Source organism: Octopus bimaculoides, chromosome 26, assembly GCF_046866305.1.
Source record: "Octopus bimaculoides isolate indiv1 chromosome 26, ASM4686630v1, whole genome shotgun sequence".
Lineage (NCBI taxonomy): Eukaryota > Metazoa > Mollusca > Cephalopoda > Octopoda > Octopodidae > Octopus > Octopus bimaculoides.
Genome location: NC_142953.1, coordinates 2,116,893 through 2,141,458, shown reverse-complemented (window position 1 = coordinate 2,141,458; position 24,566 = coordinate 2,116,893). Strand labels below are relative to the sequence as shown.

General features: G+C 36.7%; 1 protein-coding gene across 50 annotated transcripts in view; it reads left to right on the top strand.

Moving 5' to 3' along the window:
- The window catches only part of LOC106875842 (uncharacterized), a 116,204-nt gene that overhangs the window by 52,118 nt on the left and 39,520 nt on the right, over nucleotides 1–24,566 (top strand). For 18 of the 50 annotated variants that reach the window (XM_089342703.1, XM_089342702.1, XM_089342697.1 and 15 more), the window contains exons 3-12: nucleotides 5,658–5,758; nucleotides 9,803–9,968; nucleotides 10,828–10,989; nucleotides 11,165–11,281; nucleotides 12,384–12,440; nucleotides 13,184–13,257; nucleotides 13,883–13,949; nucleotides 14,937–15,022; nucleotides 15,403–15,489; nucleotides 23,826–23,876. In XM_089342703.1, coding sequence (XP_089198829.1) covers nucleotides 5,658–5,758; nucleotides 9,803–9,968; nucleotides 10,828–10,989; nucleotides 11,165–11,281; nucleotides 12,384–12,440; nucleotides 13,184–13,257; nucleotides 13,883–13,949; nucleotides 14,937–15,022; nucleotides 15,403–15,489; nucleotides 23,826–23,876 — 968 coding nt within the window. The remainder of the gene's footprint in view (nucleotides 1–5,657; nucleotides 5,759–9,802; nucleotides 9,969–10,827; nucleotides 10,990–11,164; nucleotides 11,282–12,383; nucleotides 12,441–13,183; nucleotides 13,258–13,882; nucleotides 13,950–14,936; nucleotides 15,023–15,402; nucleotides 15,490–23,825; nucleotides 23,877–24,566) is intronic. The other 32 variants (XM_089342708.1, XM_089342707.1, XM_089342699.1 and 29 more) reach the window with 3 other exon arrangements.

Genomic DNA, 24,566 nt, shown 5'->3' with positions numbered 1-24,566 from the left:
TGTTTCAGTCATTGGACTGCAGCCATGATGGGTCAAGTCCTTCAAATCTGTTTAGTTCTGGGGTCAATTTGCACAATTAAAACCCTTCGAAGTGGTGCTCCAGCATGGCTGCAGTCAAATGACTGAAACCAGTAAAAGAAGGTGAAATAGAACTGGTGTGTGTGTGTGTTTATTTATTATTGGCATGATGATCCTCCCTCACATCAAAAGTTTTGCAAACCAACTACAAAAATGAATTATTATTTATTCTCATCAATAAATGGAGTAGTTTGCAATTGGAATACAAGTCAAAACATGTTCTCCGTTTACATTGCATAATGGAGTTTATGCAAACACCATGGAGGTAGTTTTATATCAGTTTGGCATTGGTCCAGCTTCAGACAATTATTGTAGCTTAGCTTGGAGAGCGTTTTGCTTTTCACCAAAAAGCAAATCCACCTGTTACACACAGTCCTATTGGATTGTGTCACCCACCTCTGAAACATCTGTGTTGATTTTCTTTTTTGAATGTGTAAATGCCCACATCTAAGTGAGCATGAAGGTAGGTGTGTGTGTGTGTGTGTATGCTGGGAGTGGGTGGGTGTTTATATGTTTGTGTGTATGTGCTTGTGAATATGTTGTGTGTATATAAATTTGAACTCTGTACATAGGTATATGTATGCTCCTATATATATATATATGTATGTATATATATATATATATAACCCTAACCCTAATCCCAAATCAGACATGCAATCTATGTGGGTGTCTTTTCAAAACATTGTCTGGTTTAAAAAGCTACTTCAGATGCCATATGGTTCTGAGGTGTAGGTACAGGAGGTAGTTAAACTCTGCATAAGAAGTAGACAACCACCATATATATATATATATATATATATATATATATATATATATATAGAAATACACACACACACACACACACACACACACACACGTATACATACATTGTATTTGTGCCTCGTGTTTCATGTACTTTTTCTTTTGTATCCAAGTTGGCTAATTTTAGAATTTTCTATTATCACATGACACAACAGTGTGTTTCTGTTTCTAAATCCTTCTCACTGTCACACAAATCCCTGGGCCCTTGAATCACTTATATATCACTTTGTAATTAATACACTTGCATATGTGTGTGTGTGTATATATATGTGTGTATATAAAGACCCCCTTTGGTCATGAATGACCATGGGATTGCACCTTGAAAGTTCCCCTCCGGGGCACAAGTCCAGGCCAGGCCAGGTTGTTTTATGGAAGACCAGCAGTCGCCACTGCATACCAGCCTCCCGTCTCCATGCCACCAATGTTATGCAAGGGAAAGGCAAAGGCTGATAGAATAAGTACCAACCAGGCTTTTAAATAAATAAATAAAAAAATAGATACTGATCTTGAGTCATTCGACTGAAATTGTTCAAAGCAGTGCCCCAGCATGGCCGTAGTCGAATGACTGAGACAACTAAAGCATACGACATATAAAATAGATTGTGTGTGTGTTTATAATTCTCTACTGGTGACCATGAGAACCTACTGAATTAAACTGACTTCCACACAAGAGTGTCACCAGCTCAACCACAAGTACTGCTGCTGCTGCTACTACTGCTACTATTTCAAATAGAACTGTTTCCCTTTATTTTAGAAACAATGATTACTAAATAGCTTTACTTTTGAATCCATAGTTACTAAAAATATGTGTATCCAGTACAGCTGCTTATTGTAATCAGTGGTGTACACTTCTATAAATATATATTACTGTTGGATGGCTATTTCTCTCTAACCATCCTGATTAAGTAAAGAGCTTTGTGTGTGTGTGTGTGTGCGTGTGTCTGTGTTTGATTGGACTTCATTTTGTTGTTCAGTTGCATTTTTGTGAGTTGTTTTTAGCTGGTTGGTGGGGTGGGGGTGGGAGTACCTTGCGGTTTATGAAATACTTGCGGAAATACTCTTCCCATTATTTAAAAAAAGATATTGTAATGCAGATAAAATCTTTAAAAGCACTTTAACAACAGCAAGAGCAACAACAACAATGATAATCCTTTCTACTAAAGGCACAAGGCCTGAAATTTTGTGGTGGGTGGTGGTGGGGGAACTAGTCGATTACATTGATCCCCAGTGGTTCACTGGTACTTATTTCATCGACGCCGAAAGAAGGAAAGGCAAAATTGACCTTGGTGGAACTTCAACCCAGAACGTAAAGATGGACAACGATTCTGCCAGCGCTCCACCACCACAATAATAATAATAATAACAATAATAATGGTGGTTTCAAATTTTGGCACAAACCCAGCAATTTCAGGTTGGTTGGTTGGTAAGTCAATTACATCGACCCCAGTGTTTCACTGGTACTTAATTTATCAACCCTGAAAGGATGAAAGGCAAAGTCAACCTTGGCTGAATTTGAAGTCAGAACATAAAGGTGGGTGAAATGACCCCGAAGCATTTCGCCAGGCATACTAACAGTATCAGTATTAATATGCCAGTGAAGAGGCCATTTGAGGACTAGCTGTGTGAGAATATTATCATCCTCAGCAGATGTCCATCACCTCACCAAGTTTCTCCCCCACCCCTTACATACCTGGTAATAACTAGCCCCTGTATTAGCAGGAAGAGTACCATATGCTCTCATTCCCTTACTACAGTGATTAATATTGCGCTTATCCAAAGAGGATTTTAACCCAATATTTACATATTATTTATGGCTGCATCTAGTTTGAGATTTACCATTCTACTAAATATATATTTTCATATGGACAAAAATAATGCTACCCTTTTTTTCTTTCTCAAAAAGAAGAGCAAATTATTTGCATGGGACCCTATTCTTCAATCACCCCTTTTCTTTTATTCACACAGACACCCAGCCATAATCTTATCTTATAGTGCCCACCCTTGTCGACTTCCTTCTCTTCCTCTTTTATTCTGCCCCCCCCCCCATATCCTTCACCCTCCTCCTCTCTCTCTCTTGCATACATCTGGCGAAAATAGTCTTTCTTAAGTGAAGAAATATTTGGTGGAAAACAACAAACTTTTTCATTAGTTGACCTAAAAAAAAAGAAGGCATTTGACAGGTTCCCTGTGGTGTGTAATGAGAAAGCTGTGTGTTGATAAATGGCATTTGAGCTGCAGTAGTAGAGGCCAATATATGGAGCTATTACTGAGCAATAAAGGTTCAGGTATTTATCTAAGGAGGATGGGAAGGGGAGATCATCAGCACCCTCCTTCCCCCACCTCATTTACAACCCCCTGTGTGTGTGTGTGTGAACTCAGGAGTTGCTGAAGTTGGTACATTGAAATGGAAGCTTATTCTAAGAGGCTGACACTATTTATTATTCTCTCAGCAATAAAGAGTCACACATCTAAACAATGTAAGGAAAATTTCAGAGAAGTACTTGTTTGGTAAGTGATTTGATCTGAAATAATGTGTTGAAACTAAGACAATTTCTGCAGAGAAGTCACATATTAGCCATCAAAAAACTCACAGACTGTCAACTTCACTTAACCCTTTCGCATTCGGATTACTCAAATGCAATACATGTTCATTCACAATCAATTAATCATGCATTGTCTCATAGCTTTGAGATTTCAAGGATGTGATTGTTTATGTTATGGATGCCAGTAGAATTTCAGTTTATATTTAATACCTGGGGTCGTGATAAAACTCATGATGAAAAATGGGGTCACGAATGAAAAAAGTTTAAGAAGTGCTGCTCCTAGCAGAAAACGCTAACCTAAGGTGCATACCATGCAGTGGGACTGAACCCGTAACCATGTGGTTAGGAAGCAAACTTCTTAATCATGCAGCTATACATACATTTAAATCTTTTACTATCCTAATAAAACAAAGGCAATCTATATATATTTCCCCAAACGGAGAGGGGTTGGGAAGACACAGCAAGAACAAAAACAAACAAAACGTTATCAGATAAATTGATGTCCTATATTCAACTTGACTTGCATAAAAAGTTTTTCCCTCTCCACCTTCTCCTATTCCTCTTCCCCTCCTCCTTTCTCCCCATATACAATGCCTCGGATCTTGACCGCAAGACGATTATCTAATCACACAAATTAGATGTCTGGACCACTTTCTTCGCTTCTCGGGATTTACTAGCCAACGGTTCTAAGTAGTCGTTAGTACATTTCGCAACGAGACGAGGACTGTTACATCCCATTTGTGTTTTCAGATGGTCAGTCCCAGTGATCTAATAATAGTTATCTGCAAAACTAGCCTTCTCTCCACCCTCATACACTCACCTTATATATATATGTGTATGTATGTATATTTGTTTGTTTGTGTGTGTGTGTGTGTGTGTGCATGTTTGTATGTGTATATACGTATGTTTTTGTGTATATATATATATATTTGTGTGTATACATGTGTGTTTATGTATATATATATATATATGTATGTTTGTGCTTCTATATATACGTATGTGTTTGTGTGTCTATATATATATATATATATATATATATATATATATATATATATATATATATATATATATATATATATATATATATACGTAGGTTTGGGCATCTATATATATGTATGTGTTTGTGTGTGTGCATATATGTATATTTGTATGTGTGTTTGTGTGTGTGTGTATATGTATGTATGCATCTATAGATGTGTATGTATATATGTGTGTGTGTGTATTATGATTATTTTCTGCTGACACACAATCTAACCGGCTCCACACTTGTGTTGTCTCCAGTTGACCTCTATAATCATTATTAAAAGCTTTCCATCCAGTTAAACACCACTCACCACACACACACACCCACACCATGCACACACAAACACCCACACACCGACACTTGAGCAAGATATTTGTTGTAGTAGTTGTTGTTGTTGTTGTTGTTGTTGTTGTTGTTGTTGTCATAGCCTTCTTCTGATAAGCAGTAAATTGAACTCTATATTGATTGTGTAGACTGTTTCATATACGATAAATGTGAATATACTTAGTTGCATGTATTTCTGGTGTTATAATGTAAACCTTTGATCTTTGTCTCTGTGTGTGGGAGGGGAAAGTCTTGTAAGTGGTATGTTTGTGTACACACATGCATCAAAGCACTTCGTATACACATACACACACACATAAGCTCACACAAGCATATGCACACACACTTATTTATAAGAAGGTGTTTTATCTACAAAGCAGGTTGTACTCTATTTAAGATGCAAGGTCCATTTATGTATGTTAGGGAGGTGACCTGGTAAGTGGTAAGTTCAGAGCATTGGCAGAGATCTCTTTCTGTATTTGTTCTGATTAAATGTTCCTCCAGGTTCAAATCTCTCTGACATCAAACTTAGACTTTCATCCTTTCAGGAATCAATAAGAAGAAAAATATCAAGCCAAGATACTGGATTAGTTAAAAACTCTTTCGTTAAATTTAGAAAATTAATTATTGCAGTTGTGACCCCCTATGCATTTACCTATATCCAACAAGCAAACAATGTTGGGTATAACTATTCACGAATGAATATATTGCTAGATTTTGATGAAACGGAATATTATTTGTTCCACTGGTAAAACAACAAGCTGTGTACTCTGTGTTAGTGGAATTGCTATCATTTACATGTTTAGCAAAATTCATACTTTTAAAATTAAGTTTTTAAGAAAAAAATCTTCTATATCCATAAGTAATTTTCACCATTTCTTTTCCAGGGAAGTCACCACCAGGATTATCGTGAGTTACGCGACCCTGACTATCTGCAGGTTAAAAGACGGATAACATTAATACCTGACTACCATCAGGAAAAGGAAAGGTATGGCTCTATTGATTTCGACATCTAAATCAGTTGTCCAGGGGGGAAGCTCGGTTATAAAATGGTGGAGGGGAATCCTGGGTTTGCTGAGAAAGATTGCAACTGGTTGTGGATGCCTGAACATGAAGAGTTTAAAGTTAATGTCTATATATATATATATATATATATATATATATATATAGGTGCAGGCATGGCTGTGTGGTAAATAGCTTGCTTGCCAACCACATGGTTCCGGGTTCAGTCCCACTGCGTGGCACCTTGGCCATGTGTCTTCTACTACAGCCTCAGGTCTGCCAAAGCCTTGTCAGTGGATTTGGTAGACAGAAACTGAAAGAAACATGTCGTGTATATGTATATATTTATATGTATGTTTGCATGTCGCTTGACAACCCATGTAGGTGTGTTCACATCCCTGTAACTTAGCCGTTCGGCAAAAGACACCAATAGAATAAGTACTAGGCCTACAAAGAATAAGTCCTGGGGTCAAAATTTGATGCTGTGAGATAATGCCTGATGAATTCAAAACATGAATAAATGTTATATTTGACAGAGCAATCTGAATCTTGTTCAATGATCAAATATAAACACCTGATTTTTCTCGGGTAATGTGTTCATCATAATCTGTGTGAGTTCTCTTCTCAGCTGTGTTTTAATCAGCAAACAAAATCCTCACTGACGTTTGAACCTGTTGCAAAGTAGCTCCTGTGGTCCTGCTGTTGACATTGTTCTTTCCTTGGTAAAGACACTTGACTCTATTTGCACTACTTCTCAATCAATACCAGTATGATGTGTATTGTACCGAGTGGTCGGCACATAGTATTTGCGATACACATGACAGTTCCTGTTGTTAATTAAATAGGTAGCAGTAGTAGTAGTAGTAGTAGTCGTTCCTTTGACAGTTCATGATCATAAGGTTGTGAATTAGATTCCAGGTAGTGCGTTATGTCCACGAGCAAAACACTTTATCCCACGTTGCTCCAGTTCACTCAGCTGGCAAAAATGAGTCATACCTGTAATTCAGAGGGGGCCAGCCTTGTCACACTCTGTGTCAAGCTGAATCTCCCCGAGAACTTACATTCAGGGTATGCATGTCTGTGGAGTGCTCAGCCACTTGTACGTTAATTACACAAGCAGGCTGTTCCACTGTAAAGTGGTTGGCATTAGGGAGGATATCCATCCCTTTAAACCAAACCAAATCTGGAACCTGGAGCAGCTCTCCTGCTTACCAGCTTTGGTTAAACCAACCAACCAACCAACCCATTCCAGCATGGAAAACAGACGTTAAAGGATGATGATGATGATTTTCCATGCTTGCATAGGTCAGATACAATTGTTGAAACCAAATTTCTAGGTCCAGGCTCCCTTCTTGTTGCCAACCTTCACCTGTTTCTAAGTAACATAATATTTTCCCATATTTTCTGGCAAGATCAGAAACAGGGGCCACCAGTTGTTTGACAGGGATGCTTATTGGCAAGACAAGTACAAAGAGAGTCTAACAAATACACACACACTTAATGGGCTTCTTTCAGTTTTTGTCTATCATGCATTCACCAGGCCTTATTCAAGCTGGGGCTACAGTAGAAGACACTTGCCCAAGGTACTGGGCAGTGGGACAGAACCCAAAATCATATGGTTTGGAAAGCAAACTTCTTAACCATGAAGCCAATACATACATACATACATATCATTATGGTAGTTAAATGCAGATATTATTACAGAGATTTTATAATCCGATAATCATTGTAGCCCTATTTTAACTGCTACCCTGCATTGTATGTAAGCAAACACTTGCATGATTTGTGCAGATCAATCTGTGGTGGATCAATACCACAGCAGATTTTCAAGTGCCTCATCTCTATTAATTCTACTTTGTTGATTTTTTTCCCAACTCCATATATGGACCTATTGTTTTTCTTTTATTGATGGATAAGTAATGTCAATATTATGGCATGGAGGATTTGATGAATCAGCAGGAAACAAAAAGTGGAACACTGGACTAAATGCCTTTCACTATTAATTTCTTCCTTTTGTTCAGAATTTACTTTTTCTCTAACTTCCTAGCAACATACTGGAGGAAGTTTAATTGGTTTCTGCGCCGCCTTCCCAACTCCCGTGTAAAATTTATCCCAGTGCCTCGTTAAAACAAAAATATAGAATTAAAAAAAACAAATGTCATGTTAAGGTTTCTTGATAACAATAACTCGCTTGTATGCAACGGTGGTTAGTACAAATTGGGTAGTAGATGTGTGTGTGTGTGGAGGGGGGGTCGTTCTGGCCGGCCCTAAACACAGACAGACATGACAAGGAGGTAGGGTAGTTGTTTTATTTAAACACTTGGTTCAGCATACCAAATGCATGTCATACTTCACACTGGTATGAGGCCATTTTTCTGTTTGCTTAACCTGTCTACATTGCACACGTCATTGTTCAAGTGTCATCAAAACGTTGAATAATACACCTCTTTGTAGACATTCTCCCTCTGTCTGTCCATCTCTCGCTCACTTGCAAAGTTGTGAAGGGGCAAGTCTTCATTAAGATTGAGTTTTTTTTTTTTGTTTTTTTTTTTACCATTTGCATGTCATTACAATTTCATTGGTGGTGATGTAAATCTTACGATGTTGTTATCTGTTTTTTTACCCTTTTGTTACCATATTTCTGTTGAGATGCTCTGTGTTTCTTTCAATTAATTTGAAATATAACAAAGAATTTAGTAAAATAACTTCGTTATCATTAAGCTAGTGTTAGGAACATAAATTGTGACTAAGGTTTGATGGAAGATTTTAAGTCAAAACTTTTGAAAACAAGACATTTGTACTCCAGAGCCAGAGGCAGTTTCAGCCAGGTTGGTATCAAAAGGATTAAATGATCCAATAATGGTTTGTATTGGGACTACACACAGCATGCCTATACATACATGCACACACACACACACACACACACACACACACACACACACACGCACACAGTTATACCTACATACGTATGTACATACGTAGGTGTAATTGTGTTGCATAATGTAATCTTTACAGATGAGTATTGAATGAATAGCAATGATGTAAGTTGGTCGACAACTTGCTCTGAATCTGACATGCTTATACTTAAACAAACAAAGAATCACCATCTGTGATATTTCCTTCACAGATATTTGTTGAGAAACTAGGGCAGAAGTAACAACAACAAGAAAACAGGAAAAAAAAAAAGAAACATTGATAGATTTCTGTTGTGTCTTCCTATGCCTGTGGCTGTGTGGTAAGAAGCTTGCTTCCCAGCCACATGGTTCTGGGTTCAGTCCCACTGCATGGCACCTTGGGCAAGGGAAATATGGGTAATGGGCTTCTTCCGGTTTCCATTTACCACATCCACTCGCAAAGCTTTGGGCGGCCTGGGGCTATAGTGGACGACTCTTGCTTGAGGTACCCATACAGCTACGCCTGCATTTAATACAGAATTAATTTGGCAACAAGTTTTATTGTGTTAGCTCCAAGTAGAAACCATCTTTATTTATTTATTTTCTTTTGCCAATTCTCTGAGCTAGTTGCAATTTAGAATAGCAAGAAGGAAGTAATTTATTTCTGAGAAATATATTTAAACAAAGAATTCAGGAGAGGGAACCAAAAAGAAGTTAAGTTTGCCGTGAATTTTATGGCTGAATGAAAGATAGAAAAGAGTGAGATTATGTAATGTAGATAAAATTCTCTTGTTATCAGCATAAAGGTCATTTTAATATCGGTCTGTTGCGGTGGCGCTGGTGATAAACGATTTGTTGTACAACCAGGTGGCGGCAGGGTGGGAGTGGGAGGTCTACAGAGTTAAAAATACGAACACCAGTCAAATGTTAATGGCTTTTGTTGATCTAATTCATCGATTGATTTCATTGATAAATTTTTTTTCCTAATGTCGCTGACATTTTTTTTTTTTTGTTTCTGATTTTTAAAAAATTGTTTTTATATTGATTTACATACTGGAATTCTGTTGGTCATCCTTTTTTTTTTTTTTTCTCTCTCTTCATTTGTTTATTTATTTATTGTCTTTCTGTCTTTCAAGAAATTCCGAAATCTACGAGTCTAACCAAGAAAATGCTCAAATGATCCATTTTTCAAACATTGAACCTACTCACATATCTAATAAGAGACCTCGGCTAGGAGACTTTCGTCCTGACTTGACCCAGCCTCTTAAAATTGATACAACTGGTGAAGGAGAGGTTAAAAAGGTTTGTTTCTGTCTCTTGATTATTTTAACATGAAAAATTCTTTTGATAACAGAATCTGCTCTTTTAAAAAAAATCAAATCTCACTTGGAAAAATAATGAGATTTCAAGATAGCATGGAAATCCAAGAGAATGAGACAAGGCAGCTGCTTGCTATCCCGAAGAAAGGTGAAAAAAAAGTTAAGGTTACCTTTTCAAGTTGTGCTGACTCATGAGGGCCGGTTTCCCGGTTTCATGGCATATAAATTCCCCACCTGGACAGGATACCAGTCTTATTTTTGCCAGCTGAGTGGACTGGAGCCACATGTCACCCGGTCCAGGAATCGAACCCACAATCATACGATCATGTATCCAACACCCTAACCACTAAGCCACGTACCTCCACATCCCAAAAAAGGAGTTCCAGGAATGCTTCCATCTGTGGCTTCAGAAGAAAAATTAATTAAATGTCAAATTGATATATGTTGTAGTTCCCTTTTTTTTTAGCAGACCATGTATAGTCTCTCTGTTATGCTATAATCCTTTCTCTATTTTACATTAAGAACCTGCATATAATCTTATAATTGCTATTTTATAATCCTAAAATATATTGTATATGAGAGGGTGCTGAAAAATTCCTGGCTTTAAGGATATCACAAAAGGCCTGGTTGGAGGCCTGACCTTCCAAGGTCTTTTACAGGGCTTAGAAAAACTGAAGGACCCCTGCAATAATTGTGAATGTGAGAGGGGAATATGTTGAATAAAATCATAATCAACTGATCCTCATCCTGTATTTTCTTTCGTCCAAAGCCAGGAACTTTTCAGCATCCCCTCCTAATACGACCATCCTTATAAATGCTATACAATCTCTATTTCATAACAGGAGCCTGCTTATAATCCTCAAGTTGAAGCCATATCTCCTACGTTACCAAACGATGAAAGTGCTAACCGTGCTTCGAAAGATTTTCTTCTGCAAGCTATCAGCAGAGTGGACAGGGAGATTTTAAAAGTGGAACAGGATATTCTTAAATTGAAGAAGAGTCAGGTTGGTTGCATAAACAAACACAATTTTTGTATCTTTTTTGTTTCTTATAAATTGTTTTTTTGGTATTCTTTATTTATCCTTCTCTCTTAACGATGTTAATTTCAATGTATTCCATTATTTTAGTTGCTAATTTTTTCTCTCTTTTTTTTTTTTTTTTTTTTTTTTTTAATTCTAGCATCAAATAGAACAAATTGCAGCAAAGCCACCTGAAGAGAAACCAGCCTCTCCAGAACATAGCACTGCTGAAACCAAACATCAGAGTATAGCACAGCTTATATATTCTGACAACCGGGTATGGAAAAAATTATTTGGCTTCTCTGTCTTAATTTCTTTTCTCGAAAATTTATGTGTGAAAACACACACACACACGTATGTTATATATCAACATCATGCGTGAGAAGACCCGGCATGTGCGTGAGAAGACCCGGCATGTGCGTGAGAAGACCCGGCAAGCCAAGTAAGATCGTTGCCAGTGCCCCTGGACTGGTTCTTGTGCGGGTGGCACATGAGATGCACCATTTTGAGCGTGGCCGTTGCCAGTACCGCCTGACTGGCTCCTGTAGGATTTTCGAGCGAGATCGTTGCCAGTGCCCCTGGACTGGCTTGTGCGGGTGGCACATAAAAGACACCATTTCGAGCGTGGCCGTTTTCGTGCGGGTGACACGTAAAAGCACCCACTACACTCTCTGAGTGGTTGGCGTTAGGAAGGGCATCCAGCTGTAGAAACTCTGCCAAATCAGACTGGAGCCTGGTGTTGCCATCCGGTTTCACCAGTCCTCAGTCAAATCGTCCAACCCATGCTAGCATGGAAAGCGGACGTTAAACGATGATGATGATGATGATGATGATCGTCATCATAATTGTTTAATGTCCGCTTTCCATGCTGGCATGGGTTGGATGGTTTGCCTGAGGACTGGCAAGCGAGGCTCCAATCTGATCTGGCAAGGTTTCTACAGCTGGATGCCCTTCCTAACACCAACCACTCCGAGAGTGTAGTGGGTGCTTTTTATTTGCCACTGGCAAGAGGACCAGTCAGGCGATACTGGCATTGACCACACTCGAATGGTGCTTTTTACGTGCCACCAGCACATGCGCCAGTCTTGACTGAAATGACATTAAGGTTCATCACAAAAATAATATTTCAATTAAATTCCCCCCCCCCCCCCCCCCCCCCCAATATTTTCTCTCCATTCTTTTCCTCTCGATCCTTTCTGCTGAAGATCGTGGGTTTGAAACGCCAAGCTAATACACCCTCACCTGTCTTCGCCTTTTATTTTCTGTAAATTTGAACTATATATACACACACACATTAATAGTTTAGTTGGAACACATTGTCCATTCCTTTTTTTTTTTTTTTTATCTAAATTTAATCTTGTTTTTCTTCTCGTCTTCAGCATAAAGCAGATGATGCTCACAGTGCTCTAACTAAGCTTGGACCAAAAATTGATATGGTAAATATTAATTTTATTTCACTCTGTATCGCAGCTAACTTAGAAGTAGGGAGTACTTAGGATGTTGTCTCATCCCATTTAATGTTTTAAGTAAAATTTCCCTACTCTACTCATAAGCGCAGGCGTGGCTGCGTGGTAAGAAGCTTGCTTCCCAACCACATTATTCCAGGTTCAGTCCCACTGCATGGCACCTTGGGCAAGTGTCTTCTATTGCTTTATGTTGATGAAAGCCTTGTGAGTAGATTTGGTAGACGGAAACTTTGAGGAAGCCCATCATATATACAAGTGTGTGTCTTCGTGTCTGTGTTTGTCCCCCATCACCGTTTGACAACCGGTGTTGGTGTGTTTACTTCCCCGTGTCTTAGTGGATCGGTAAGAGAGACCAATAGAATAAGTACCAGGCTTTACGCAATAAGTCTTTGTCCAACCCTTCCAGGCAGTGCCCCAGCATGGCTCCAGTCAAATGACTGAAACAAGTAAAAGATGAAGGGTAAACAATACTCTGTTCCCACCTTCCTTTTCTCTCTCTCTCTCTCTCTCTCTCTCTCTCTCATGTCAAGGGATGCATCTCTCATTCTTTATGATTAAAGAAGTAAATGCTAATTATTTTAGCCCATCCTCATCAGTATCTACAAAGGATGTTAAGACATATTAATTACTTTAGCTAAGTAATTTTATCAGGGCTTTTTTTTTTTTTATATTTTTTTCATGCTAACATTATTTTCTTACCAAATGTTGTTCAGAATCTTCCTTTATCATTCCAGCCTTTGTACAACCAACCTTCTGATACAAGCATGTATCATGGGAACAAATTAAAGTAAGTTGGACTTTTTTGAGGCAGGGTAGGGTCTCTCCCACTCTCTCTTTCTCTCTATCTCTTTCTCTGTATCTCTCTCTGTCTCTCACTCTCTCTCAATTTATTATTTCTAGTTTCTATTTACAATATGGTTTGAAGACACTTCACCTGTCTAACGACAGTTGAATCTTTATGCAAAATTACCCTCCCCCCAAAGTTTTGTGTGTGTGGTTGGGTATGTTATGTGTGCTCTTGTACTTTGTGAGTGTGCTCTTGTACTTTGTGAGTGTGGTCATGTACTTTGTGAGTGTGGTCATGTAATTTGTGAGTGTGGTCTTGTATTTTGTGAGTGTGGTCATGTAATTTGTGAGTGTGCTCTTGTACTTTGTGAGTGTGGTCATGTAATTTGTGAGTGTGGTCATGTAATTTGTGAGTGTGCTCTTGTACTTTGTGAGTGTGCTCTTGTACTTTGTGAGTGTGTGTGCTTATCTACTTTGTGTGTATGTATGTGTGTGTGCATGCATGTGTACATTTGTATGTATGTATGTATGCGATATGTGCGCTCCGTGATAGATTGTGTACTTCTTGACTGAAATGACATTAAGGTTGATCACATAAATAATATTTCTATTAAATTTTTTGCCAGATACCAAATGTTCAAGAAACGGTTAATCGTACACTTTAAGCTGCGTTTCAAAGAACGCAAGCAGCGAGTAAGTTTCTTTCATTTATTCTAGAACTGTTTTATTAAATCTAGTAATTCGTACCATTCTTTTCAAACATCTCACAAAAACAATTTAAAAATATGAATTCATTTAATGAACTAAGTTTTAAATTCCTTCTGATGGTTCATTGATTTGTTATAATTAAAAATATTTTTGTGTAGCAATAAGCTACAGCAAAACTCTGGAAATAGAAGCTAACAATGGAAAGAAATTGTAATTGTACCAATACCCCTACCACTGTGAAGGCACGTGGCTTGGTGGCTAGGGATTGTGAGTTCAATTCCTGGCAGTACATTGTCCTTGAGCAAGGCACTTTATTTCACCTTACTCCAGTCCACTCAGCTGGCAAAAATGAGTAGTACCTGAGTTTTAAAGGGCCAGCCTGGTCATCGTCTGTATCATGCAGAATCTCCCTGAGGACTACAATAAGGGCACGCATGTCTGTGGAGTGCCCAGCCACTTCATCATTTAACGTCTGTTTTCCATGCTGGCATGTGTTGGACGGTTCAACTAGAATCTGGGAAGCCAGGAGGCTGCACCAGGCCCCAATCTAATCTGGCGGTGTTTCTACAGCTGGGTGCATTTTATGTGCCACCAGCACGCACAAGCAGGCCGTTTCATTGGTCGGATCAACTGGGACTCCTGTCGTTGTCATAACAAAAGAGAGGGCCAGTTTAAACCCCAACTCTACTTCCACAAAGAAAGCATCATGAAATATCGAAGAAGATTTATAATTAATTTTTCTCTCTTTCTTGCTTTTTCCCACCCTTATATAACAACCAACCACATTTTCAAATTTGTTTCCAAACCTAATTTAATGACGTTGAATAGTTTATCCTGTCCTATCTTTTTCGCATTATTCTATTGACCAACATGCATGCTTTGCTTTTTGTTTTTTATCAGAATCCTATCCAACTAACCATTATGTTATGTTCTGTTGACTACTTGCTTTCCCTTTTTTTTTTTTTTCTATAGGAACGATATCTAACTGACCGTTATGACCAACTAATGCAAGCCTGGCTCAAGAAAATAGAACGTCTGGAAAATAATGCGAAACGAAAGTGAATATACGAATAATTTTTTTTTTTTACATATCAAATTTTGCTTACATTATTTTTTTAAGAGTCTTTTCTTTTAAAGAAGCTATTGTTTATTAAATATTTGTTTCTTGTGTTTGCATAAGAGTGAACTTATGCAAGATTATAACTCTTAAGGAATAGGTAAATATTAAACTCATTTGGGTGTATACTGCTGCCATTCATGAAATCCTCGTGTAGCAACCATCTAAACTCTTCTTAGATATATAGAGAAATTTAATTAGCGAGCTTATATGTCAATCAAGATGAGGATAATTGTCAAACTAATATATACTCTATACATATTGTCACTGTTGTTTTTTTTTTGTCTAACGATCTATCTCCAATTTATAATTATTTCTCAGATCCAGAGATTGTAAGATGCGAGAATTCTATGAAAAGGTATTTCCTGAAATTAAAAAGGCTCGTGAAGATAAAGAAAGGTTTGCAAGGTAATTTTCAACAAAAAATTTATAAAAGGTTTTGTTTTTTTTCCCCCATTAAGAAAAATCTTTATTTTTTCCAGCAATGTATGTATAATTATTTATTTAATATTATAATCGTGTATGTTTTTTAATTTTTTTTTTTTTTTGGTTTTTAATTTTAAGTTATGGCTTAACTAAACTTAGATAACCCCCCACCTCCCATTAAAATTAAAATTTTTAAGAAAATCATTTCTTTCTGTTAATTGCAGAGATCCTTTTTCTTTATAAACGGTAACCAGTAGAGCTGCTTATTAGTAATCAAAATAGCTATATATATTCATACATACATCATACATGGTTGTACGTGTGGTTGTGGTGGTGGAGGTGAATGTGTGCATTTCTGATGACAGACACAAGAAAAAAGAACTCAATACACACAGAATTTATATATTTATTAATATCTGAGCAGTCATGCCAGCATCACACAGTTTCCTATCACCATTTTTTATGCAATAAATATAATATATTAGTTGTTCAGGTTAACTCTACGGATATTCTGTAGAAATTATGGCTGGCACTGGTTTTTGCTTCTATGTTTCATATCCGAGATGTCAGATACAAACAGATGGGTAATAACTATATTTCAGAGGGATTTTGCCTCTTCATCAGCACCCATCTACCCCATGAATCATCCTTGAACACATTGCTTAAAAGAAGAAGAAAAAAGAGAAATCTATTGATTGGCGGGCTTCATAGATTTCTTACTCTAAGATTTGGCAATTTACTTTTCTTGCACAGAATACTCTTGAACCATTTAGAAGTAAATGATGAAAATGAATGAATGCTAGGTTTTGCTGGAATTTGTAGCGCTTCAGACAAAATATGTTATTGTTAGTTAGCATTATAAAGACCAATAAAATATAAACCGGTCTATTGAAGTTTAAGGTTGATAGAAATTGCTATACCTCCCTCATAAAACTGTAACACTTCTAGTAATATTAGATATATGTGCAGGAGTGGCTGTGTGGTAAGTAGCTTGTTTACCAACCACATGGTTCCGGGTTCAGACCCATTGCATGGCGCCTTAGGCAAGTGTCTTCTAATATAGCCTCAAGCCGACCAAAGCCTTGTGAGTTGATTTGGTAGACGGAAACTGAAAGAAGCCTGTCCTATATATATGTGTGTGTGTCTGTGTTTTCTCCCCCAACATCGCTTGACAGCTGATGTTGGTGTGTTTGCATCCCCCATCACTTAGCGTCTGCCCCTACGTTCTGAGTTCAGATTCCGCTATAGTCAACTTTGCCTTTGATCCTTTCAGGGTCAATTAAATAAGTACCAGTGAAACACTGGGGTCAATGAAATCAACTAGCTCCCCTCCGCCCCAAATTTCAGACCTTGTGCCTATAGTAGAAAGGATTATTATTATTATTATTGTGGCGGTGAGCTGGCAGAATCATTAGCATGCCAGACAAAATGCTTTGTGGCGTATTGCCCGTCTTTACGTTCTGAGTTCAAATTCCGCCAAGGTCGACTTTGCTTTTCGTCCTTTCATGATTGATAAATTATGTACCAGTGAAACACTGGGGACAATGTAATCAACTGTCCTGACTATCCCCTGCTCCATATTTCAGGCCTTGTGCCTATAGGAGAAAGGATTATTATTATTATTATTATCATTTTCCCTAAAATTCCCGACATTATAAAGTATAAGGATCTCCATATTGCTTAGGTTCTGGTAGCAAAGCATGTTCCTCCACATTCCTCTTTCTGCTCCGATTCCACACTGATATGTTTTGTTTGTTTTTGCTTTTTTTTTCTTCTTTTTTCTTCCTTGACGTGTGTGGCTTCATATTTTACGTTCATTTTATTTATGTAGCAGAGAGCTTTGTATTTTCGCTTGAGTTGCTGAGGTTTTTTATGGGCTTTTTTTTTTGTTTTGTTTTTTTGTATGGTGTTTCTTATAATTATTTTAATTTTTGTGTGTATACATCTTGTTTTCTGTCATAACACTTTTCTTGCACAGACCTCTCTCTTTCTCTCTCTCTCTCTCTCTTATATATATATATAATCTTGTGAGGATCGCATTGAAAAAATGTTTTCTGCTTAAATTTTGAACATACTTGTTCATTCTAAATTGCATATACCCACATGCACAACTATTATGTTATAAGAAAGCGTATGTATGTATATATGCATATATATGTGTGTGTGTGTATATATATGTCTGTCTGGTGTAGTCTTCTACCTGGCTGGCTCTTGTCAAGCCATCCAACCCATGGAAGGTGGACATTAAACAATGATGATATATATATACACACACACACACACACATACATACACTCATTTACATATATGCATATAGATATATAAATATATACCTATACATGAAGATAAACACCACACACACAAGCATATGCATAGATATATTTATATAAACAGGTTTTATTATAAAAGAATATTTCTGTAATATGAGAATCACTTACCAATATCTCAAATAAGCACCATGGGCCTTCTATTCCAAACTGGGCCTCCCACAAGCTTCACTTAACAAAATTATTTTTTCTCCCCACCCCCCTTGTCTACCTGTCTATGCACTGCTGAAATTGGTGTACATGGACTATGCTCATTGTTGTTTTATGCCATTAAATATGGCACTTGCTGATATAATTAGTAGTGTGTCTCTCTGTCTGTGTGTCTGATCCCTACCCTTTCTGATCTACATCAAAACCAGGTATCTACTGGAGTTCTTTTACTATGTTTGCATTTAATGGAAATACTAAAACACTAAAAACTTTGGTATGATTTCCCCATTTGGGTCCCCTTCCCTTTGTCAACCACTTTACAGAATATTCTAGGTGTATTTTTCATGGCACCAGCACTAATGAGGTCACCAGGTTACTTGAAAGACAAGACCTCTCAGCAGGGTGGTGGGTATGTAATATGGAGTGGGGATGACTTTGTGCCAGGTGTCAAAAAGTTAATGTACGATAGAGGGATAGGAACAGGTGTGTTGCTTGAGAGGAGATACACCACCACCGCATCAGCTGATTGTGGACTGTTAGGTAACTAATTAACTAAACTAATTAACTAAACAAACATTGGGTGACGGTGCAAATACTTGGGGTACCTAGGCAAAAGGGATGCTGTTTGAATCTGGTTTAGCTACCTTTTTATCTCTGGATGTTTAACTAGTTAGTGTTGGGTTGATTGTATTGTGAATTAAGACTTTTGGTGTGTGATTCTGACAATCAAACTTGATGTAACAATATCGTAATAGTGTCTTTAAACAAGGTCTATAACTCTGATCCAACTTAGTTGTGATCTGTAACAGATTTAGGTGAAGAAAAAGGCAAAACCTGATTACAAAAGATTTTTTCCAGTTCTTTCCACAAATATCCAGTTTCTCCATTCTTGCTCATGTTGTCAATTACTCTGAATTTCTTGAAATTCTTCAAAGTGATATTTGGATCTACTTGTCATACATAAGGGATTACCCTAGATGTTAATTCTATTTGAATTTCTTTTTTGTTGTCCTTTTTCCTCTAATATAATATATACCTGCTAACACGGAACCCTACTATGGATCCCTAGCTCCTGCCTCAGCTGTGAACTTGGAACCTAACGGATGACCAATTATAGCACTTACTCAGCGTACCTATTCATTTAGATCACCAGTGAACTAAACCCCTCATATTTTATACACACACACACACACACACACACATATATAATATATTAAAGATTGATAGAGAAGATGGAATGTACCAAAAATCTTATTACCACAAAAATTTGACTTCTATGTCATTTTTAAGACCCTTTCCCGACCTGCATTAAATGAAGTAAATGGACAAGGATGAGCTCTCACTAACAACTTCATTGTTTTCGTATTTTTCCGTTGTTATTTGGTATTACCTGATTTACATATTAGAACAGGAATAAAAATAATAATAATAATAATAATAATAATGTCACCTTGCAGCTGCTTTAGCACTCCCCTTTAAATTGCATGGGTGTTGGCAGAGGGTGTGAAGTTTCATTCTCTTTAAATTGTTGGTCATGTGATGAATTCGTTGTTGTTGCAGTACCTACATAAATATATACATATATATGTATACACACACACGGACGTGTGTCTACATATATATATATATATACATGCGCGCACGTATGTGTGTGTGAATGTGTATATATATATATATAGACGTGTGTGTATATGTCATCATTTAACATCCATCTTCCATGTGTGTATATATGCATGTATGTATACACATACATACACACATACACGTATGTATATGTATACATGCATATACACACACAAACACAGACAATTGTTTTATTTCTTGTTACTGACATAGCACCACCCCTACTGTCACCACCACCACCATCACCATCATCATCATCATTTCCCTGCTACATGAGTGAAGCATGGTGTTTATTGTGTGACATTTGTGTCTTTTTTTTCTTCTTTTTTTTAATGTTATGATGTGACTGACACTGCATGAGAATGAATGAAGCTCATTGTTTTTTCAGATCACAAGAATGTCAGATTTTTTGTGGTTGTTGTTGTGTCTTGTGCAATCTCGTTTTCGGCTTTTTGCAGAACCTTTTTTTTTTTATTAATCTTGGTCATATTTATCCATCTCTTGTCCTTTCTCTCTCTCTCACAATAATTGTTTTGTATATTTATTTTGTTGTTGTTGTTGTATAGCCCCAGGTCAGTCTTGCACCTCATTGGAACCTATTGCATGTAGAGGACTACATTATCTAGTACATTCCTTATTTTTCAAGATGTCAGATGTAATTCGAGGGAAATTTGGCTGCTGTTTCTAGCAGGTCCGGTAATCACTTCAAAGGCCCTGTCAGTGCTTTCTTTCTGTTGCTTATTTGCTTTTTATTACATAATGTAGATATTCTCAGAATATTTAACTATTCTACTATAGACACACACGCATGTGTGTGTGTGTGTGTGTGTGAATGGGTGGACAAATGAAAGAAAGTGCACTCAACACATTTATTGGGAGTTACATGCATTATTCAAAATAGTTTGATTCAGACTCCGTGCAGCTTTAAATTTCGAAGCCCCTAAGGGAGCCTATCTCCTCAGCCTGGTGGGAATTTGAATTGGATTCTTATCAGCCTGAGGAGATAGGCTCCATTAGCGGGTTCGAAACTTGAAGCTACACAGAACCTGAACAAGACCGTTTTGAATAATATAATACAATATATATAAATTATAGGCACAGGTGTAACCGTGTGGTAAGAAGCTTGCTTCCCAACCACATGGTTCTGGGTTCAGTCATCCTGTGTAGCTGTGTAGCACCTTGGGCTGACCAAAGCCTTGTGAGTGGATTTGGTAGGTGAAAACTGAAAGAAGCCCGTCGTATACATATATATATATATATATTTATGTGTGTGTGTGTATATGTTTGTGTGTCTGTCTGTTTACATCCCTGAAACTTAGCAGTTCGGCAAAAGAAACCGATAGAATGAGTTCTAGGCTTACAAAGAATAAGTCCTGGGGTCAGTTTCTTCAACTAAAGGTGGTGTTCCAGCATGGCCACTGGAACAAATGAAAAGGAAAAAAAAAAGAAATATATGATGGGCTTCTTCCAGTTTCCATCTATCAAATCTGCTCACAAGGCTTTGATTGGCCTGAGGCTATAGTAGAAGACACTTGCCCAAGATGTCACACAATGTACCTCATGTTTCCTTTTCTCTCTCTCTCTCTCTCTCTCCCTCCCCCTCTCTCTCTCCCTCCCTCCCTCCCTCTCTCTCTCTCTCCCTCTCTCTCTCTCTCCCTCTCTCTCTCTCTCTCTCTCTGAAATGCTTCAGTGTTGCATCTTGTTTAGAATTGCTACAATCTGCATCAATTTACATAGCTTCCACTCTTTGGTGTGTTGAGATGAGATTCTTTTTGTTGATTTTGATGTATTTTGTTGGCAGTTACCATTGTTTTTCTTCTATAAACTGCACACAACTTTTCATCCCCCCCCCCCCCACAATTACTGTTCACTGTGATAATTTCTGTTACAAAAAGAAAACAAACTTATCTTTAGATTTCTCTTTAATTTTTTTAGTTTCTAAGCTTCAACCCCAAACTTATAAGTTTTAATGGGGAGCCAACAGAGAAGAACTCCAACTAGATGAAATCTCCAAGTGGGTAAAAAAAAAAAATGTCAGCAGAAGGGCACCTGGGAGTCATAGCCTGGATGCAGCCAAGTCCAGTCCCTTGAAAATATAAGAGGTTAAGGGCTAAAACACCTGTTTGGGTGGGGTGGTTCTTTTCTGAAAACCTTCTGCTGTTCAGGTCTCTCGAGAGTTTCTTACCAATCTTCATTTGATACTGACAATCAGTACCTCCACCCACCCCACTCTAGTTTTCTTTATTCTTCATATCGTATTGATTATTACACAAGCGACAGTTCCAACTATCAGTAGTCAGCACTGAGTAATTATATATTCTAATTTCTTCCTCGTTTCAGAGACAAGTTGTTGGATAAAGAATGAAATTTGAAATATGAATAATAATAATGAATCAATAATTGCGATTATTTCTCAAGTAGATCACACACACAAACACACACACACACACACACACACATATACATAGTTGCATACATATGTAATTAATTTTTATTCCTGCTATTTCTTCTAAATATGTAAATGCTCTTAATAATTTCTTTTATATTTGTCTCATTAAATGAGGCCTTAATAAACTTCTTCAACAATTTAAAGGGAAAATAATTTTTGTTGGATATCTTAGTGTGTTGCCATAGTAATGTATACATCTCTCTATATATATATATATATATATATTGTTAATATTAACCCTTTAGCATTCAGATTTCTTTTAATCATGCATTATCTCTTAGCTTCAAGATTTCAATGATTTGATTGTTTATTTTTAGAATGATACTGTAGGATAGGTGTAAGAGGCCAGATCTGGCAGTTTTAATGCTAAATGGTAAACGCTTTAGCATTCATTCAGATTAATCTATCAAATGTAATATTTATTCATTCAGCCTCTCTTAGCTTTAAGAATCCAACAATGTGATTGTTTACTTTTAAAATGAAATTGTAGGGTAGGTGCAAGAGGCTGGATCTGGTTGATTCGAACATAAAACAAGAAGAGTATTTGGGCTGGATAGGGCCAATTTAAATGCTAAAGGGTTAACCAGTGTGGCTAGCTGTTTATTTATTGAGAGAACATTTGTCATTGAAATCAGTTAACAGGGATATCTATAATATTACTAAATATCTTTCCTGTCTACTTACCTGTCTATCACCACTCCTCAACTTCTTTAATACCTGTCTGTTATCCCATAATATTTTTCAAGAACCTTTTTTAACCCTTCTTCTGTGCCATAGTTATTTTTACTGCAGTACCAGTTCCTACAGCTAAGCTATCTAAAAACATTTATATTTAATATTCAATTTTTTATTTGCTCTGTTTACTTTCAAAACTAGACACGTTTGTATAGCAACAACTTACAAAACTTGCCAAAATAGATTCAGCTAATAACATCTTCTTGAAAATCCCAAACAATATCCTTTAAAACATTAAGAAAGTACTCATCCGATTTTAAAATATCTCCATCTAGATTAACATTATTATTATTATTATTATTATTATTATTATTATCACTGTTATTTCTTGTTGATGTTTTTTGTTATTTTTATTATTATTATTATTATTATTATTATTATTATTCAATTTAGTAACGTAGTAAATTAACATTTTAATTTCTTCTTCCTCAAATGAGACAAGTTGTAAAGAATGAGATATTCTTATTTTATTTTAATTTTCTGTAACGGCAAAAGACAAGTTGAAAATAACTTGCAATGTGTGTGTTGTTGTTTTTTTTTTTGTTTTTTTTTTTGTTAGTGTCATTATTTAAAAAAAAAAAAACAAGCTAATGAGGTGAAGAATTTGATTATTTTGTTTTCTGTTCCTTGACGTAATTTATATACTAAAAGATTATTTAATTAGTAGGAAAATACATATGTGTATGCATGTGTGTGTATATACATATGTATATGCATATATACACACACACACACATATATATGCATCTATATATATATATATACATGCATATATATGCACACACACATGTGCATATATATATATATATATATATATATATATATATGTGTGTGTGTGTGTGTGTCAGCTATTTATGAAATGAATGCTTTCGAGTCCTACTTTCATCTCAGTAATTGTGTTTGTTTTTTTCTTCTTTTGGAAAAAAAAATATATATATATACATATATTTATATCTATTTTTGCGTGTTTGTTGTTATAATTGTCTTGATATTGAATTGTACAGTGATGGATAATTTTCCTGTGTAATCTGCAGGTTAAACCAGAGCTGTGGGCAGGTGAAAACCCAACCTGACACTTTACACAGGTTGGCAAGAATATTTTATGCTTATTGTTTGTATACCTCCTGAGTTGTGTTTTAGCCGCACGCACACACACACACACACACACACACATACATACGTATATACTCATATATAACCTATATACACACTCATGCATACATATATCCATACAAATACATAAATACATTTATCCTTCTTCCATGTGCAGGCATCCCCCCCCCCCCACATTGCATTCTTGGAAAATCTTGCCAATAAACTTTGAAATTCTCCAATGCGAAGCATACCCTCCTGTTGACTTCCATGTCGTAGCTTCGAAGTCGGCGGAAGATTTGTTTTCGCACTACAGAATTGCATATTACTCCAAGTAAGATTTTCTCAGAATCTCGACGTTTCCGTTACACCAGGGGGATGCCTGCGCCGACAAACCCAATCATATATATATTGAATGCAGCTATTACTAATTTGGTTGTTACACTATTTCTAAGCTAGGCATGTTATTGATATTCCAGCTAATGTTACTTGAGTCTTCTCTTAATCTTCTGATCTGTATTTCATTTAAGTGGGTAGAAGAGATATAAGTTTGATGCCTCGTCTCGATTCAGATAACATGCTGTTAAATGCAAGCTAGCAATTGTATTTGAACTGCCATTATAGACCATAATTCCAAATAATAATAATGATGATAATAATAATGGTTATAATAATAGTAATAA